The 20,203-nt window shown below is 42.9% G+C and overlaps 1 protein-coding gene across 1 annotated transcript in view; it reads left to right on the forward strand.

The window, feature by feature from the left end:
• cep290 (centrosomal protein 290) overlaps nt 1-20,203 on the forward strand; it is a 43,958-nt gene that overhangs the window by 19,505 nt on the left and 4,250 nt on the right. The window contains exons 22-40 of the mRNA XM_080437507.1: nt 897-1,070; nt 1,456-1,567; nt 1,887-2,095; nt 2,318-2,469; nt 3,211-3,322; nt 6,548-7,003; nt 7,261-7,425; nt 8,889-8,996; nt 9,407-9,541; nt 9,853-10,122; nt 11,237-11,344; nt 12,260-12,459; nt 12,986-13,199; nt 15,439-15,576; nt 16,414-16,635; nt 17,200-17,331; nt 17,467-17,609; nt 17,916-18,071; nt 18,255-18,378. Of these exons, the coding sequence (XP_080293633.1) occupies nt 897-1,070; nt 1,456-1,567; nt 1,887-2,095; nt 2,318-2,469; nt 3,211-3,322; nt 6,548-7,003; nt 7,261-7,425; nt 8,889-8,996; nt 9,407-9,541; nt 9,853-10,122; nt 11,237-11,344; nt 12,260-12,459; nt 12,986-13,199; nt 15,439-15,576; nt 16,414-16,635; nt 17,200-17,331; nt 17,467-17,609; nt 17,916-18,071; nt 18,255-18,378 (3,330 nt within the window). The remainder of the gene's footprint in view (nt 1-896; nt 1,071-1,455; nt 1,568-1,886; nt 2,096-2,317; nt 2,470-3,210; nt 3,323-6,547; nt 7,004-7,260; nt 7,426-8,888; nt 8,997-9,406; nt 9,542-9,852; nt 10,123-11,236; nt 11,345-12,259; nt 12,460-12,985; nt 13,200-15,438; nt 15,577-16,413; nt 16,636-17,199; nt 17,332-17,466; nt 17,610-17,915; nt 18,072-18,254; nt 18,379-20,203) is intronic.

The following is a 20,203-nucleotide window of genomic DNA, read 5'->3' on the forward strand; positions in this document are numbered from 1 at the left end:
CAGCTTGATGTACAAGTACATCCCCTGGACATGACGCTAGTATGCAGGGACGGACCCCCAATCCAACCCTTGATGCCGAGTGCCAAGCAGGGAGGCACTGCCACTGGGTACCACTTTTAGTCTTTGGTATGACTCGGCGGGTATGGTATGAACCCCGACCTCCCAGTCTCAGGCGGACACTCTTAACTGCAAGGCCACTGAGCTGGTTATTGTAAATGGTAGAGAAGTGATATTATCACCATTGATTGGAAATTGTGTGCATTACTTGCTCAACAAATATGACCTCAATTGGTCTGATTGGGTGCTATAATTAAAGGTGAACATTTTAAAATCTTTAAAAAGTCAACTCCATGAAACATGCTACTTACACCCACCTACCCTCACTCTGCCAATTTGCCTCAAGAGCTACAGTACTAAAGACCATCTGGACTAGTTTTTCTGAAAAACACTTTGACATCTCCCAAACCGTAGGTCCGATTGCTACCAAATTGTCTGTGGATCATAATTGGACCAATCTCTTTTTCAAGAGGAGCTTGTCCAAAGGAGTAGCATCATGACACAGCTATTGCCTTCATTCATCTGCTGATTTGACTTACATGTAAATTGCACACTGCACAGCCAAAAAGCCAGGCAGGCACTCTGCATGCAGTCTGTACTCAAATGCCCTAACCTGGACTAAAACAGGAAACATGAAATACAATAACTCCCATGTACCACATAAAAAGACCAGCGGAACCACTGACATGAACAGACATGTGTGTGACTGATCAGTGTAACAGCTACCGCTTTTGGGGGGAATGATGCTTTCCTTCTGTTTCTAGGAAATGGAAAACTGAATTTCAAACTGGTTTCTTGCTTGGGGAATGAGACACATGATGCTTTCCTTCTGTTTCTAGGAAATGGCCGCCCATAAGATTACAGCCCTGCAGAAGGCCTTGGAGGACAGTGTCCCCTCAGTGGACCTGGAGAGAGCTAACAAACAGTACAACGAGCTGACAGTGAAATACAGAGACACGCTGCAGAGAGACAACCTCCTCGTCCGCAGGACTAGTCACCTTGAACATCTAGAGGTATTAAAGCACTGTATCTGAATGAGCGTCTGTCTGCTTGCCGTAAAACCTTTGACCTTTGACAGATGTTGGAAACTGTCAACGGTACTCTAGAGACCCCTCGCAACTTTAATTTTCTATCAGTCTGTCTGTGTTTGTTTGAACCCTGAATCGCTGGTATGTGGCTATTTATTGTTATTGTCATAAAATTGGAGTCAACTACACACTTTGGCTTGAGGACAAAATCTCTTTTCCAGCACTGAGATAAAGGAAATAACTTCTTGATTTATATGGATAAATATCTAATTATGTACAGTACACTGTTATTGGCACATTAACAGATCAGATATTCTCAAGCTGCACAAATACTTTGATCATTGCATCTTTGCTTCTATTCCACTTTCAGAATGAGAACAGTTCTCTCCATGAGCGAATCTCGGGCCTAAATAAAGAGCTGGAGATCACCAAGGAGAAACTGCATACTTTAGAGCAAGCGTGGGAGCACATTAATTCAGTTGGTAAGCAAAAAGTCTGTTTTATTGTTGCATCGTGTTTCAGTATTTCAGATTTCGTCACACAACAAAGTAGATAGATAGATACATACATACATACATACATACATACATACATACATACATACATACATACATACATACATACATACATACATACATACATACATACATACATACATACATACCATACATACCATGCATACATGCATACCGGTACACGCATACATACATATACCTTTTATTACATTTTTTGGTGGGTGAGCAGCTCATTAGTTCTTGAACTCTTTAAAAGTGCTCGCCATGTCTTTCCCCTGACCATCAGGTGTTAGTAGGGACACCCTGGATAAGGCAGACAAGGCCATGGCAAACAGCGAGATCGTGTCAGCCTCCAGACGGATAACCACCCTGGAGATGAAGGAGCTGAATGAGAGGCAGAGGGCCGAGCATGCTCACAACATGTACGAGCACACCAGGAACTCCCTCAGACAGGTGGAAGAGCGGAACCTGGAGCTGGAAGCCAAAATTACAGAGGTAGGTCAGTCAGCACATACTGTAAACAGTAGATATGCAAAGCTCACAACGTGTCGCGATGGGACGCGTTGCAAGCGTGTAAATGTGCAGTTTTTCATTATTTGTGAAAATCTATTATTTTATTACAATTGATATTTTTTTCGATTCAATCAATTAGTTAAATTAACTGTTGCAGACCTCGATTACATACTGTAAAATGATTTTGTCCTTCTGGTTTGTCAGCTGATGACGCTGAACGTTGGGGCCCAGAGGGTGGAGAGAGAGCTGAGAGATGAACTGGCGGACAGCGTGAGCAAAGCCACGAGCGACGCTGACCGCGCCAGGGTGGCAGAGTTGGAAAAAGCAGAATCAGAGCTCCGCATGGAGGCATCAAAGTATGTCTAGAAGTGTTAACCACTTTCATTATAGGTGAAAATGTTCAATTCTTCATGATGCATCAGTATGTTAACCACTTAAGCCCTGTTTTATACTTATCATATGACAGTGTAGCTCTGCAAAAAAAAGAAAGGCATAAATAGCCATTCTACAAGCTCAATGCAACACATTGTGTGCTTGTTTTCTATCTTTTAGTTTTATTTTCGGGAATTTTGGGGATTTCTTTTTATGTTTCACCTATAATCAGTATAATGACATGCCCAAAATAGGGACACCAGAGTTAATGTGGTTAAGTTAGGTAAAAATTCTCATTCCATTAGAGCTGCAATCCGTGGTTTTTATGTCCTACCCGGGTTTCAAACCCAGGTCTTCTGCTTGAGAGACCAAACATCTAGCCCTCACCCAAGAGGCAATACCCGCTTGGCTGGGGGAGATATTGCACTTGAGCTTGTACTATTTGTGAACCAGTAGGTGTCCCACCCGACACGAGTCTAAACGTCTCAATGGAAGAGTAGGTAGACCACCTCCAACCACTGCAGATGTGCTAATTATATAATATTAACATATTCTACCAGTAGTTCTCAAACATTTTCATGCAAAATAGAAAGTTCAGCTATTTTTGGCGAAGAGATTTGGTGTAGACGGTAAAAGGCGGTCCAAGTACAGAGCCAACTCGGGTCCAGTTTACTAAAGCTAGAGGGTTTAAGTGAGTAACCTCTAACCTGTGCTTATTTCTGCAGACTACGGGAGGTGTCAGACGTGGCGAAGATGCAGGTGTGTGCTCTGGAGGCCAGACAGCAGTCCAGAGAAAAGGAGGTGGATGCTCTGAGGAGACAGGTCCAGGATTACCAGGTAATGAACCTACAGTAAACATTGTACATGTCAGCAATTCCACTGACCTAGAAGAACAAGATTGAATTTCTAGTTCACATTCCTAGGTTATGTGCAGAAAAAATGTATCTGCGGACCCCCATCTGAAAGGATTTTCTGCCAGATTACAGGCATAGTAAATTTACGTCAGATTGTACTGTAAGCTCAGTCTTATGCAGACTGCCATGTTTTGACCAGCCTAAGGTTTCATTACATTAAATGGTGTTATACATTAGTATAATATTTAACAATTTCTGTCCAAACTCCCAAATGTCTTCTGATCTACATCACGTTTTGGCATGCCTTCGCTGTATCAACGCACGCTCCTAGACCAAGATGCAGTTGTATATATCTAGTCTCATATGGTCAGAATCACAAGTCAGCATGTCCGGGTTTTGACAGATTAAAGTCCAGGGAATCCTCTGATTGGCTGGGCTGTAACGGAAGTCCATGGTTAGTCCATACAGTAGTTGGTCTAAGGAGGTCTGTGGTTGCTCGTTCATATGTCTGTCACACATTAGTGTCCTTGTCCACGTTTCAATAGTTGTGTCCTAGATGTTCCATATCTGTCAAATTGGCTGGCTGCTGTGAAGCTATTTCATGCTTGAAGTACTGCATACTGTTCTTTACCAAACCTCATAGATTAGACACTAGTCTTTCTGCATTTGATGAAGCTACAGATTTGATAAAGCTACGGATTATTCATAATTTTGAAATGTTTTACTTGCAATGTGTAATTGTTCTATGCTATTCACAAAACCAAGGAGGGTCTTATGTTTGTGGGAAATGTAAACGAGATATAAAATATTTACTAGGAAATGTATTGAAACATTTTAATATACATTGTTTTATTCTTGTTGACGGTGCGTTCATGCTCATATACCACTGTATGTTGAGGTTGCATGCAAGGCCCAAGGTCACTACTGTAACCTTAAGAGGTTTAAATAGGGATATTAACTGTATAAAGAGCTTAATTATTCTGAGCTAGACCTCAAATCCTGGAGGTGTGTGTGTGTGTGTGTGTGTGTGTGTGTGTGTGTGTGTGTGTGTGTGTGTGTGTGTGTGTGTGTGTGTGTGTGTGTGTGTGTGTGTGTGTGTGTGTGTGTGTGTGTGTGTGTGTGTGTGTGTAATGTGAGTAATGTGACACCTAGCACCACTAATAAAAAGTTCAACATTATATTGGTTCTTCTCTTGGCTAAGTCTGTTGATGTTTTTAATCATACAGCAAGGTCAAAAGGTTAGTGGTGGAGGGGGTAAATCTGTCATCATGCCTTTAACTTTATACTGTAAGCTGGAATGTATCACCTGGACACGATAGATCTCTGTGTGACTGACTGGTATGTTCAAGTTCAAGTATGGTACCGCCATACACTTCAGATTCAAATCAGAACTGGATCAAATAGTAGGATTATTGGGCTTGTCTGGTTTCCTTTTTGTAGTTTTTTTGTAGTGTAAGTCCACTCATTCTGTAAATCAATAACTGCCAGATATTATCAAAGAATAAAAAGGAGAGTTATCCTGTTCGATTTTAATAATATGGACAATAAATATTAAAGAGGTGGTGCCATGGTTTTGCACTTTTTCTGTTTTTCATGTGTCTATGAGGTTGATAGAACTTCATTAAGCCCCCCGGTGGTGTTTTTATGGTGTTTTATGTCTTCTCTGACTATTTGGAGTTTCTTCCTGGAGGCTGAAACCTTGAGGGTCAAACGTGCCAATAGAGAAACAGAGGCATTGTGACATCACAATGCCATACCCTCCCCCTCATTATCATAACACAACAGGTGTGGGCATGAGGAGGAGGAGGGACTAGGACAGGTGGGTGGTGCTAAGGTGGTAGAGGAGGTGCTAAGGTGAGAACCAGGTATACTTAATGAACTGGAGGCGTGTCCACATAAAAACAACATTTTACACTTACTGTACACTTTTATTTTTTTTGAAAAAAATCCTTACATAATAATAATACCTTATGATCAGGTTTTAAGGTTGAAAAATATCATGGCACCCCATCTTTAAGGAGGCTGAACACGTCATTTATTTTTAGCCATTTCATCCATTTTATTATCCGCGATAACAGCAGCACATAAATAACTTGAAAAGTGCGATCCTCGGAACACAAATCCCCACTAGGCTAGGTTGCCTACTCAGGGCTGTGCTGCAACCTGTTATAGCGCCACCATGAGGCCGATTTGAAACATCTGGTGCCAATTGGACACTGCGTTCATGATTTGTGCTATTTTGTGCAAAATGGGCCCATCCCGCAAACTTTGAAAGCCAATGGCTGCCAAACGGAATGGAATCTGAAAAATCTGGCAGAGACATCTTGATTACATGACTATAAAGATAAGATGTACCAATTTCTGTGTGAGGTTTGGACAAAATCTGTAGGAGAGGCAGCAAAAAATGTGTTTAGTCTCATGGTGGCTCTATAACAGGCCAATGTGAAAAATGTGGAGGCTTTAAAGTACCAATCATAAAAGAAAAATGTGGAGGCTCTTCCTTGGCCTACTGGGAGTGTGCGTGCAAAGTTTCATGCCGATCGGTCCAACTGTGCCCAAGATTAACTGTTCACAGACGGCCGGACGGACAGACGGCCGGAAGGACAGATGGACGGGGTCACACGACTGCAGGGATTATAATATACTTTTGAGCATACTGCATACACTCGTGAAGTTTCTATATTTCTGCATAAATATGAACTAAAACATCACTAGAAGTTATACAAGTAGATACAGAGAACTCAAAAACACATACACACAAATAGAGTAATAGGTAATTTATTTATTGAGAAACATTATCCAATATTACATTGAGTATCAGTATACTACTCCAGTGAAGTTTCACCGTGGCCAACAATGTAAGACTGGCTGTAATGGGCAGCTCCCAGTTGTGAATGTGTAACTGTATGACTGTGAAGCAGGTGGTGCTGAAAAATAGCATTTGTACTCAGTGAACCTACATGGATAAGGTAAAAAGGTAAAAAAATTATAAATAGAAATGATGTAAAAATAAATATATATTCTTTTGTTCTAACAAAAAGTACACACATTATGTTGGGGTGGAACGCAATTACGGAAATGTTAAAATACTGGTTCTGCTTGGAACGAACCGATTGAAAAAATATTCCACTTTTCAAGCCCTGATTCCATCTATCTGACATTACCTCCTATGTCATCTTCAATATCCACTGTTTTACTTCTTCCTCAGTCCCACTCAGACGAGAAGGCCCTGATCGCCAAGCTCCACCAGCAGATCTTGGCGCTGCAGCTCAGCGAGGCGGCCGCTCTGCGCAAGCTAGAGGCCGCCGCCACTCGAGTCCAGCAGCTGGAGGCCTACAATCTCCGTGCCGAGCAGCGTCTGGACGCTGGGGAGCGGGCACTGTACCTCGCCCGTCAGGAGGGCAGGAACCGAGCCAAACACCTCCGGCAGACCATCCAGGCGCTACGCAGGCAGTTCGCCGGGGCTGTGCCGCTAGACCAGCAGGAGCGCTTCTCCCTGACCATGATGAGCATGCAGGAGGACAGGGCAAAGGCCCAGGAGGAGAAGAGGAAATCGCAGGAGGAGAGGAGGAGGGCAGAGGGGAAGGCGGAGGAGCTGGAGCTCAAGCTGAGAGGGCTGCATGAGCTGATCTCCACACTCAAGGATGGGAAAGGAGCTCAGAAAGTGGGTGGGGAGGGGTGTAGCTATTAGCATGACTGGGTTCATCATCTTGTGGATTGTGATTGGCTGACTTACTGGCTCTCTGACATGTTGACTTTATTGACAAAAAAATATTTTATTGACAAAATGTCACGATTATTTGAAAATATAGAAACTTGGACAAAAACAGAAAAAAGTTTAAAAAATATATATATTGGCTATTAATAGTCCCAGCTTTCTTGTTGGCGACCTTTCGTAACACATTATGTCACGACCAACAGGTGAACGAGTGGCACAAGAAGATGGAGGAGACTCGGCTGCATGAGATGAGGAGGGGCAGGGAGCTGACGGTGCAGAAGGAGGAGGTCAGATACCTGAAGAAGCTGGTGGAGGAGCAGGAACGCACTCTCTGCTCTCTGGAAGAGGACGTCACCCAGAAAAACACTGTGAGCTTTTTGAAATCCACCCACACACACACATGAACACACCTGTTTACAAGCAGCTGGTTTCAAACTCAACCAATTTTAGGACCTCAATTTGAGGACCTAGTTTGTCATTCTCATCTATGTCGCTCCACAGATTTAAAAGCTGTATGGGTAAGGAGGACTAAAGGCGGTTACACACCGGCGAATATGCGAATATACGCAAAATTTTGACTCGTTCCGAATAATTAAAAGACGCTTTTTTCGCTCCGCGAAACTGGTGTGGAAGCTTGCATTGACTTTATAAGGTTTTTAAAAAAAACGTATTATTCGCATGAAAAGAATCGCCCCGGTGTGTAAGGACCTTAAGGAGTCGCTTTTATACTCCTGCGAGCCTTTTTTGACAGATATGTACTAATCTGGATATCACCAGATGTATCAGTAAGCGGAGATCTGTCATTGTCTCGACGACATAATAATACAGAGCAGAGAGTGCTGAATGCTCGGGCGCTGGGGAGAGTGAGTGTCATTCATAGAAATGCATGACAGACAAGGCGCTGGTAGCTAAACAAAAACACGTACTGTGGACACGGCCCCTAAGACTAAAAGAAAGACAGAGTCAACAGTTTCATCTGTCGTTTATCACTGCATTATGTTCCCCACCACTGACCTGATGCTAAAATTACGTGAACGGAAGTGTGGAGAAAGGTCTGGCTGTGAATTTGAAAAGGCTCCCAAGAACGTGCAGTCTTGCAAAACACAGGAGGTGCATATGTTCACCATGTTCACTTCAATAGCTCCATTTGGAAATCATTTATCACTCTAGCAATGATTAGGGTGATTATTAGAGGGGGGAAATAAGGCAATGGTTCAGTACTCTGATAGACCCAACATGTGTGCGTGCTAGACCAGTTACCAAGAAATCGTTAAATCATTATGTTATTTATCAGATGGTCTTTATTGTTTTTCTTCCAGATTAGTCATGAAAACGTTTTTTTGAAGAATTTCAAAAAAAGATTATTTTTTGTACTGCTTCTTTGCCTTAGCTAACCTTTGCAAAGTCACTACCGCACGTGTAAATTGCAATGTCGTTGCTGAAACAATATATTGTGCAGGCCTACCCCAGTCTGACACGGAACAGTATTTTTGTGAATTGTGTCAAAATCATGCTAGGTTTTGGGGGTGCAGGATTAACACAATTGGCCACATTCTCAGGTGGGCAGGTCGATATCTGTTGCTGCACTCGCAACTTCTACAGGTTGGTCAGGGCACCTGTTCAGCAGGGAAAAGAACTAGGCTGGTCAACGTGGTCCTCCGCATGTGTTACCTCACACATGACCAATTGTATAGGGGTCAGCAGTGACAGGGGCTACTCATGTGTGGGTAAACTTGGGAGAAAAGGGTGTGAGTGGGGGGACAAAACAAAAACATGTTGTGTTTTGTTTCTTAGCTGATACTCAGAGATACGCTCTTTGTCTTTCTCTTAGCTTTACGAAGAGCGCCAGCTGGCTTGGGATCAGCGAGAGGTGGACCTGGATCACCAACTGGAACACTATGAAAAGCAACAGAATGAAATTCTGGGCACTTCCCAAAAGGTGCCTGCTTACAGATTTAAAGGTCGTTATCTGGTACTGAAATTGGTTTTAGACCATCTAGCACTGCCTTCTCTAGATATATACTTTTGAGCTTAAAGTAAAATGACACTTTGGTAGAGTTTGGGTTGTGTCAGTTACCTTGCCATGATGTAACTGATAACTCTGGTGAGATATCTTCAATAGTTTATCAGGTGATTAGGAATTGATATTCCAAAATGGTCTCCTTATTGACTTGCATTACACAGTGAAACAGATCTCAAAGTCATCCTTTTAGTACATAAAGAAACACAAGCAAAGCAGATATGGAAATAATTGACCAATTTGAGAATACATTTTGTGCTGCCTTGGCAGAGGTCTACTAGGTGTTTTGTATTTGAGTTCTGTTTCTTATTTGTACCCTTTTCTTGTAGTTTGAGGAGGCTGCCGGTGCCCTGCCAGACCCGAGTCTGCCCCTGGCCCATCAGCTGGAGTCTGCCTTGCGGAAAATCAAGGAAAAGTCCCGCACCATCCTGGAGACGCAGGCTACATGTAAAACCCTAGATGAGGTACAGTACAGTGTGTTTTCTCCCTGTTGATGTCACTCATTCAGATGCATCTAAATATGCTGTGTGTGTGTGTGTGTGTGTGTGTGTGTGTGTGTGTGTGTGTGTGTGTGTGTGTGTGTGTGTGTGTGTGTGTGTGTGTGTGTGTGTGTGTGTGTGTGTGTGTGTGTGTGTGTGTGTGTGGCGTGCGCCACCCACCCAATTTGTGAATAGTGGCAATTGCAGCCACAAGCATCAGTGTCACTTGGACAAACTCCTGTACATTTAGAAAATGACCTGTCTTTAAAGTATTCCAACTCTCTTCCATCATGCAGAAGCTGAAGGAGAAGGAAGCGTCCCTATGGAGGGCGGAGCAGAATATTATGTCCAGGGACAGGGTGATCAATGAACTGCGTCTTCGTCTCCCTGCATCCGCCGACAGGGAGCGCCTCCTGGCTGACCTCACCAGCCACGAGGAGTTGCAGACGGAGAGCCAGCCAGCCCTTAAGGTCGCACACCAAACCATCATCAACCTGCAGGGACGCCTAGACCAGAAGGAGGATGTACTTAAGAAATGCCAGAACCTCCTGAGCCGGGCCAGACAGGTACGATGGCTATTGTAAATCCATAGACACAGTGAACATGGTTAATTTCACAGGATGAAAGAGTTGTTTCATTCAACCTTTATTTATTTTCTCGGGATGCATTGAGGGCAGAGCCCTCATTTTCAATGATGCCGAGATTACAAAAGCATAATACAACAGTGTAAATAATAGTGATGAATAAAAACAACAGGATAAACAAGTTATGTATGTGAAAATAGCAAAACAACAGAATAAAACAGTGATAAAGACAGCTTAATTAAAACAGTGACAATCTAAAACAACAAGATTAGCTAGTAAGTTTTTTAATTGACCCAGTGAGACCATGGAATCCATTTTTAAAGTGCGTTGTAATTCGTTCCAAGTGAAGGGAGCGCTAAACCTGAAAGCTGTTTTGCCTAGCTCGGTGTTGGCCTTGGGGATCAGTAATGGGATGTATTCCTGAGAGCGTGTTTGATGGGTGGAAGTATTTGGTTTTAATAGTGATGAAATATATGTTGGTAATTTATTTAATAGAGCTTTATAAATATAGATGTACCAATGATGGTCTCGTCTCATGGAGAGAGAGGGCCATCCAACTGTAGTATATAAAGTGCAATGATGTGTGTTAAATGGATCACCTGTGAGTTGTAGTTTTCACATTCACAGTTTGTACTCAAGTGACATCACTGTGGTAAACTTTTCAGCACATCTGCGTTATTTCAGAGAGACGCAGAGGACTGCTTAGTTGTATGGCTGGTAATGGAACGTTAGCTTAAAATCATCATAGTGTCCCATTAACTCAGAAAACAGAGATCAGTGAAATTGGCTGCTGTAGTATTTGGTGGTACTGTAGTGTTTTTGTCTGGCATAATATGATTGGACACCATTTTACTAATAATAACACCAACAATGAAGATTACCCGCACACTGCCACTTGCACGGTACATAAAGGATTTATTAAGCAACATTTCGGTCACACACAACCTTCCTCAGGCATGTAATAATAATAATATGTGACATAAACTGAAATGAACTGTTTATATGCAAGGCATAACATTAAAATGCACAGTAGGAGAGGTATGCAGGAGTATAGATTTTGTTCTATCTCTTGACACCTTATTACTGGTCCTCCCAGGAACAGGAGGAGATGACCAGGAGACACGAGGAGGAGGTGAGAACGCTACATCAGAAAGTTGACTTGCTTACGGACACCTCCCTGGACCGCTTCAAACGCACCACACTGGTACGCCCCCTGTCTTTCATTTTCAGCTGTCAGTTTGTCGTCTGTGTCATAGTATTTTCTGTTCAGTCAGACTGTGTTGTGTGCAGTGTTGTCTGTTTAGTCTGTGTTCTAGTACTGTCTGTTTAGTCTGTGTCCTAGTATTGTCTGTTTAGTCTGTGTCCTAGTATTGTCTGTTTAGTCTGTGTCCTAGTAGTCTATGTCATAGTATTGTCTGTTTAGTCTGTGTCATAGTATTGTCTGTTTAGTCTGTGTCCTAGTATTGTCTGTTTAGTCTGTGTCCTATAGTATTGTCTGTTTATGTCATAGTATCGTCTGTTTAGGCTTTCTGGAAGTGGGCTAAAGTCTCATTTATATTTAGCTGCACAATGAACCAAATGGTTCCACAGAGAACCTACCATAAATGAATTGAGCTATGGAATCTTTTGAGTCGCACTCAGAACCATTGCCTGGTAAGCATAACTAGTCAATCCTGGTCAATGTTGGTAAATAGTTGTATAATGTGGCCTGCCTAGTATATCACTATCCACTAGGGGCAGGGGGCTAGTGAGCAACCTGTCAATCATAATAGGATTTACATGTGCACAGTCCAGGATACACAATGTTTGGACAGCTGAAATGTATGTGGCGATAGATTCATGAGCCCCCTATCATGTGTTTATTATGTGTTTTATTGTTGTTTGGGGATGTGATAGATGTGTGTACAGGATGTGTGTGTTTGTGTCTATGTTTGTTTGTGTCTGCAGTTCCCCAAAGCTCAACACCCCCCCTTCACTCTCTCTCCTCCTCCTCTCTCATTTCTCCCTGACGTTTTCACACCATCCATATATAACTACTTTTGTAATCCAGCCAAGGTTTGTTCGACTGTCAAATAGAGTCAATAGAGGGCCAACTAACATGCAAATGTCAAATGTCCAGGAGCTGATGAAGAAGCCCTGTATCAGCGTGACAACCTCCAAGCATCTGGAACGTCTGGCTGAGATGGAGCAGACGGTGGCAGAACAGGACAGCTCACTGTCTTCCCTCACAGACAGGCTGAATGCTGCTACCGCAGAGCTGGGGCGACAGAGGGACGCAATGGCATCGCAGGAGAAAGACCACGCCCAGGAGTGGATAAAGTGAGCATTTATTCACAATGTTATTCACATTGTCATTGAAGCAAGTATTTCTTTATTTCTGTGTATATCTGAGGGTATAAGCACAGTGTATGGCGCTGGATTTCTCTCAAAGAAGGTCTTCAATTAAGCATGACCATTCTGTGATATTCTTCGAAGAATTTAATATCGGGGGGTAATCTGGGATCCGACCCCAAAGTTTGAAAGATCTGTATCAAACCACGCGACCCCCAATGAAGACAAAATATCGCCTCAATTGCTTCAAAGAAACTAGAATGCTAGGAAAACCTCAACCTTGTGTCTGTCTAAACAACATGCTATCTAAATAACATTCTTAACATTGTGGTGAAGCAAAAACAAATATAAATGACAAAAACAATCCAACACAGTACAAGGGTTTACAACAAACACCACATCATGTGTCAGATGGAGGAATGTGAGAACCAAGTGGTTTTTTGGTTTTAGTTTTTTTGTCTCAATCGTTTTTTGGGGCACCAACCGGAGCCTTAACAGAGCTGATGTGATGCAGGCTTGAGGAGCGCCATGTGGCCCAGGTGAAGGCTCTGTCCGGGGAGGTGGAGGAGCAGCGGATCCAGAGGGCCCAGATGGAGAAAGAGCTGCAGTATCTACGTGTGGAGCTGGAGGCACAGAAGGAGGCCAACACGCGCTCCCCCAGCAACACCATGAAGAACCTGGTGGAGCGACTGAAGGCACAGCTCAACCAGAAAGAGAAACAGCTCAAGGTTGACCATTCTTTTTATTGTGTTGATTTGAGGTTGATATTTGATTGGCATTTTGGATAAGCTTGTCAACATTACAAGTAACCAATCATGAGGAATGTGAGGTTCAAAGTTACAGCACAGAGGCAGCAGACGTAGCCTGGCATGGCCAGACTAATATCACTGCATAGGTATTAGTCTGGAATCTAGTATGTGTGGAACCTGCATTTCCAAGGGCCTTTTTTTAAAAGAAATGCCTCTGGTGATAAACCTGCCCCATATTCCAGGCTACAGCAGACGTAACAAATAATAATGTGTGCTTTGACTCTGATAAAGAGCTGCCAGGTAAAGAAACAATAGCTAGGCACTTTAGAACACATACTGATGTTTTATGTTTTTGCAAGGATAGGTGAAAGTTCAATTGTAGGGGGATTTCTTTTTCTTTTTCCCATTTTCCCAAACATTGTGTACTCAAAACCTTGGCAGCAGGCCTACAATAAAATAGTTGGACCAACATTGATATATGCTCTGTTTTATATTTGGATTAAAGCTGACACATGGTAAACATCATGAGTGAGATTTAAGCCGGTTGACTTCAAACACTGCATTCAACGTCCGGTGGAGATCTTCCAAAAAAGAGTGAGCTCTCGAGAGACATAACGCATCAGGAAGTGCTATTGTATGTCAGATGTCAGATGTTTCTGACTGAGTAATCCTATGTATTACATGTGTGTTTGTCTGCACCAATGCCAAATCATATTCCTCGGCTGTTCTTGCACATCCTGTGTGTGAGTTAATACAATGTGTCAGAGATCTGAGCCCTTTTGACATTTGTATAGCCATAATGGATAACATGTCCAAGGTCCAACATACACAATAGATGTTCATGGGTGGGAAGCCGGCAGGGGAGGTCAATCTCTGTCACTGCAATAGCGACTCCTACAGGTTGGTCAGCAGGAGGTGGAACTGGGAAGGGATGGTGTGTTCCTCCACATGCGATAAGCTCTCCTGGTGCAACTGGCAAGTCCAATGTGTATCGGACCAGTGACCATAACACATTTTATTCTGTGAAGATTTTTTTTTTTGAAAACCGCAAAACAAAAGGTATTAATTAAATAGATTATGTCATATATATATATATATATATATATTCAAAGATTTTTGTTCACAGAATCAAATGTTTTATGGTCATGATTCACCAGGAGCCTGGATGGCTTGATTCTAGGCTTAAAATAATTTATATCAATATTTTTGGAAATCTCTATGGGAAAAACGAATGGCTGCCACTGCTATGCCCTATATAGACTGTGGGGAATTGGCAATGACTAAATGGAAGGGGGAAAAAAGAAAAACCAATGCTCAATTGCATAATTTTTCTGGGCTGCATCTAAGATGAATCAGAATCAGCTTTTTTGGCACATCACAGGTTTACAGAAGTAAAAAAAAGTGGGTGAAATTCGTTTTCGTGCATAGTTCCCATCGTATCGTTATTTCCATAGCAAAAAAAGAAAGGGAAGGAGGGGGGGGGGCAAGGGGGAAAGGAGATCAAACAAGAGAACAAAAAACAAACAAGTTATCTACATATTTACACATGGTACCTGAGATAAGATATAAAGGTGCGTGAGCATAGCAGCAGATGTATACTGTGCATGATATACTTATGGACGTTAGTCAAGGTGCTAGAAAAACACACAATAAAAAATACAAAAGTCAGTGCGTTGTACGTGGGATTAAGGTGCAAAATGGCAGTGCGTGTTGACCGCATAATCCACATAAGGTAGACTGACACTGGTATAATCCGCAAGTAGGTCCATGAGGAAGAGCAACAAAAAAAAAGAAGAGACTTATATGCATTGCACAGCCAAGCATTCAACAGCTGGCGCCAATGCTGTGTACATCTCTAGTCTCGTGTACAGTAGGCCCCTTTATCTTTCCTGTGTGAGACCCGAATGCATGTGTCTAAAAGAGACATGACTTGCACGCTAACAGGGTCTAGACACATGTATTTTGACGCAGTAGTGGAAAAATATGACCCACACACTAAAATACTCAAGACTTATTCATTCCAGCAGTGGACATTTAATTAATTTCATTTAATTTAATGCTCTGTACATCAATGTCGACACTGTGTTCTGTGTTTTACATGTCAGTGTGTCTGCACCAATGCCAAATTGTATTCCTTGCCTGTTCTCATATATGGCAATAACGTGTGTCAGAGCTCAGAGCGCTTTGTCTTACATCTGTCTGTGTCTGTGACCCTCAGGCTCTCAGTAAGGCGCTGTTAGAGCTGAGAGCTGAGATGACGGCTCACGCTGAACAGCAAATAATCACCGGCGCTGCACAGAGAGAAGAGAGCCTCAATATCCAAGTGCTGATAGATAGGCACACCAAAGATCTAAAGGTAAGGAAATTCATAAATCCTCCACTTGTTCTTCCACATGCATTATCCATGTCGTTGCCCTACTTCTAGAATTTTTCCATCACCACAATAGAGCGGTTTGGGTTTAAGTACCTTATCCAAGAGCAGGCCCGCCAAAAAGGTTGACGGTACAGATACCCATGATGAAACGAGCACGTTTTGACATTTTGGCCTTACGAAGGCCAGAAGATCGAAAGGCATCTGTGTCTGTGTGGATGATCCTTTGATATACACAAACATTCCATGATGACGACATGTTATTTCGGAGCATCTGCCACTGACCTTTAACCTGTGCACCTATGAGCCATGCGGCGCATGTATTCATTCTAGAATCTGCTTATCTGTCATCGTTGTGCTGCTGAGGTCAAGAACGTAGTTACTGTATTATTCAGTGTTGATGTTTAACAGTGTACTGTTTCAACCACATTAATCTTTGTGACAGTTTAGTCAGTTTCGTCGACGATAGCAGATCTGCAAGCTCACAACACCGTTTCCTGGCGTTGTGAGCTTGTAATGATAATAATACATACAATTAATATGGCGCTTTTCTAAGTACTCAAAGACGCTTAGATTGCCTATTTTCTGCAAAGAGATTTGGTGTAGAGACAAAACGGGAGAGGACCACCAAGTATAGACCGCCGGGGGACCCTTTATTGGGTTTAAGACAGTTAAATGGCAGACAGTAATAAAGGCATTTTGTGAGGTCCACATGGGGGTGCAACTTTGTTATTTTGCCCTGACTATGTGAATGAGGGGGGGCCTAATGGCGGGAAAGCTCAAGAGTACCAACGTGTAACAGGAGATCTCTCTCCTCTACAGGCCCGCATGCAGGAGCTTAATGAGGAACTCCACGCTGCCAAAGAGTCTGTCAAGGGAGCCAGGGGCCGGGAGACGGCCATCAAGGAGGAGGTGGAGGTCCTGAATCAGGACTTCCAGCGGAGTCAGAAAGCCCAGAGCCGGATGCAGGGGGAGAAGGAGGAGAGGGAGAAGGAGATCCAGGATCTCAAACAGCGAATCAAGAGGCTCAGCGGTGGCCTGCAGGTAAGGGGGGTCACTCACAGACACCCATGTCCATCTACTGTATGTTCTGCTGCTTCATGGGGGCCAATATACAGTCAAATCCATGGGTATATTACATACAGTATATCAGTGTATTGGGTATTATTTTACAGTTACAAATTACATGACCTTCTCCTAGACTCAAAAACAGAAGACCCTCCCTCGGCCTCAAATAAAAAAAAAAAGCTTAAACCTCCCCTCTTTTCATCCATTGACCCCCTCCCATAAATATGTCCCTTAGCTTTTTTTTGTAGTTTCATTAGTATTTAAAACCATTACTGTCAGTGTCAACAATAGCACATGTTTCCAAACTGTGAATATCACAAATGGATTCTTGATAAGTTAGATGCTTCTAAAAATGCTTAAACGTTCCTTATAATCGAACAATTGCTTATTACTTCATTTATACTAGGTCGTCCAACAGAGTTGCGTGCCGCAAATAGTAGATCTACAAGCTTGTTCGAGCTTGTAGATCGGCTATTTCCGGCACGCAACACCATCGTACGAATAAGTATAAAACAGGCTTATCTGTATTTTTGCACGCAGAAACAATCGGAGCTTGATGGTAAGGGACCCACAGTAGAGGCTCTGCAGAAGAAAATCAGGAAGTTAGAGGCTGAACTTGAGACGAGAGCTCTGTCTGAGCCATCAGAACAGAAGAGTATCAAAGATGACAAGGTATTCCAAATTAATATCTGCATCTTCATGTTATTTGCATTAGAACCATCCACTAAATGTGAAATCTTTATTTTTACAAGTTGAAGTCAAAAGTGGTTCAAGAGTGAATATGTTTATGTTTATTCCAACTCCCAGCCAAAAGATGATGTTGTGCGATGGGAAGAGGGCAAGAAATGGCAGGCCAAGATGGAGAAGATGCGGAATGAGTTGAAGGAAAAGGAGAGGGAGGCCGATGGTCTTTCTAAGAGGCTCGCCACTCTCAAAGACCTCTATGCCAGGTACTCAAAGACCTCTACGCCAGACCCTCCCAGGGTCTTATACACTGTGTCGGAAGATCAGGGTTTTTTAAATCCCATAGTACGTTAAATGTGCAAGAACTGGGCATGGTGATGCTGATGATGCAGAGACATACTGTATACTGATAACTTAGGGCCTAGACGGTGACACCGTACTGACATTCATGGTGGAAGTTCCTGTATTTGTGAGTTTGTCTATGAGGGTTTGTGTGTGCGTGTGCCGTGCGTGCATGTCATGGATGGTTACAGCTCTATTAATCTGGCTCTTTTCAATGTCGCTTTGTGCAGACTAGAGCAGGAGAAGGTCGCCTTGCAGAAGAAGCTGAGTCGTCGTGGGGTTACTGCAGACCAGGTGGTGGGGGAGAGGTCAGCTGAGACCCAGAGGGAAATGGACGAGCTGAGACGAAGGAACGCTGAGCTGGAGACAGAAATACACAATATAAAGTATGTCCTGATAAGACGACTTCTGTCTGTTTTATAAATACTAATAATAACTACAGTACATTGGATCCATTGGAACACAGGTTATTTTTCCATTTCCTGAAAAGTAACAGTTTTGGACATTCAAGGTTTCCACCTGTCAGTGATCTACAGTAACTCTAACCTATTCCCTTATTGCACTTCCAGGCAACAGCAGGCCTTGCCTCGAGATGCTGTCATGGAGGACCTGACCCTAAGAAACCATTTTCTTGAGGAGAGACTTCACTCTCTGGAGAGCCTGATGGCAAAAGAGGAACTGTCAAGACCTTCTGTAAGTCCTGGAAGGCCTGTATAATATCCGTTTCACTGTTTACTTCATATAGACACAAACTGGACAGGACACCAATGTTTTCATTTACAGTACCTGATGCAGTAGTTGGTGATTTACAAAATCTGCCAGCCACGTTGAGTGTGTCTTGTAAAATACATGACAACCTCTGAACAAAGGTTAGTTAGAAAGATCAACCAGTCCATACAAAAACTTCATCATACAGTATGTAGTCATTTCCAACCCTGGACACAATATACAGCAATGTAGCTTATGGTCTCAATTCTTTTCATTCTGCAGTACAGTATGTTTCTCTTAAATACCCAAATTCAAAACAGACCAGTGTCAAATGGTACTCAGAAATAACTGTGTTTTAGCATGTTTGTAGTATCAGGAAAATTCAGAATTAAACATCAATCACACAAAAGTATATTGACATTTAAATTATTTACTGTGATTGTCAGAATGTTCTAGTAGGCTGTAAGTCTGTAAGACAAATCATGAATAGCATTTACTAATGCTATTTATCTTGTGCTCCTCTTGGCACCAAAAATGTTTCTCTCTCTTAAGTTTTGTTTTCATGCTTTCTCCACCTCTCTTTTCAATGCCTCTCATTTCTCACTGGACTTCATTTCATTCTATACATATGAAGGGGGAAAGCACCTTTCTGAGGGGGATTCACTCCGGTACCTTTGATGTTGAGGATAAACCCGGGAAAGGGAACACAGAACCCTGTTTTATCATGAACCGTCAGTCAGTGATTGTAGTAGACCACCCTGGCATGCAGAGGGCGGTAAAGCAAAAGCTTTGCCGCCAAAAGGAAACTCATGCCAGCTTTGAACAAATAGTGGCAGAGGAACAGCCACTGAGCTCAACAGAAACCCCAGAGACAAGCGAAGTAGACGAGACAAACAGCTGTAGCACAGAATATACTGAACTTTTAGATGCAAGAGATGAGGGAGACCCTGAATCAGACTGTGGAGGTGCTGAGCAGCAGAGTATAAAACATGCTGTGGGGAAGGGAGAATTCGGTACATCGTCTCCAGAGCAAGTCAAAGTGACTGACAGTGAAATGGAGGTGAATCCAGAACATGCTGTGGCAGAGAGAGATGGTGGACTGCAGGACACAAAAGAATTAGGAACTTCATCTCCAGAACAAGTCGAAGTGACAGGCAACGAAACGGAGGTGAATCCAGAAGAGCCGGGAAGTAGAGATCCAAATGATGGTGGACCGCAGGACCCAAAAGAATTAGGTGCATCATCTCCAGTGCAAGTTGAAGTGACAGGCAACGAAACAGAGGTGAATCCAGAACAACCGGAAGATAGAGATCCAAATGATGTTGTGGGAGATGGGACAAAAACCCCACCAGAAGCTGAGGAAAAGGTGGAGCTGAGAGATGAAGCTCAAAACGTTAATACGGAGATGGCTGTTGAAGGGTTCCTCTTACCTGAGCTGGATGTGGACCCCAGAGCCATCTTAAACGAAGACCCTGATGAAGTCATTGTGGCAGAACCTGACATGGCCTTGATCGCAGAGAGAGAAGTTGAAATTACAGAGAGACTTTCCCCTAAATTTGGGTCTAAGGTCTTTACCAAGGCCTGTGTGCAAAAAGGAAAATCAAAACCTCCAAGCCATTTGAAGGTACTCTCAAGGCGTTCACTGCCGTTATCCGTGGAGGTGGTAGTGTCAGACAGTAGTGCTAGCAGATCCACATCCAACAGCAGTGATTGGTTTTGTGTGTACTGTGTACTCCTTGAGTGTACTCCTTCCTGCAGTTTGTGTCTGTGTCGTTGTCGTTGTTGGTATGACCTTGCCTGTCCCGTCCAT

Source organism: Gymnoscopelus braueri, assembly GCF_963280865.1.
Source record: "Gymnoscopelus braueri genome assembly, chromosome: 9".
NCBI lineage: Eukaryota > Metazoa > Chordata > Actinopteri > Myctophiformes > Myctophidae > Gymnoscopelus > Gymnoscopelus braueri.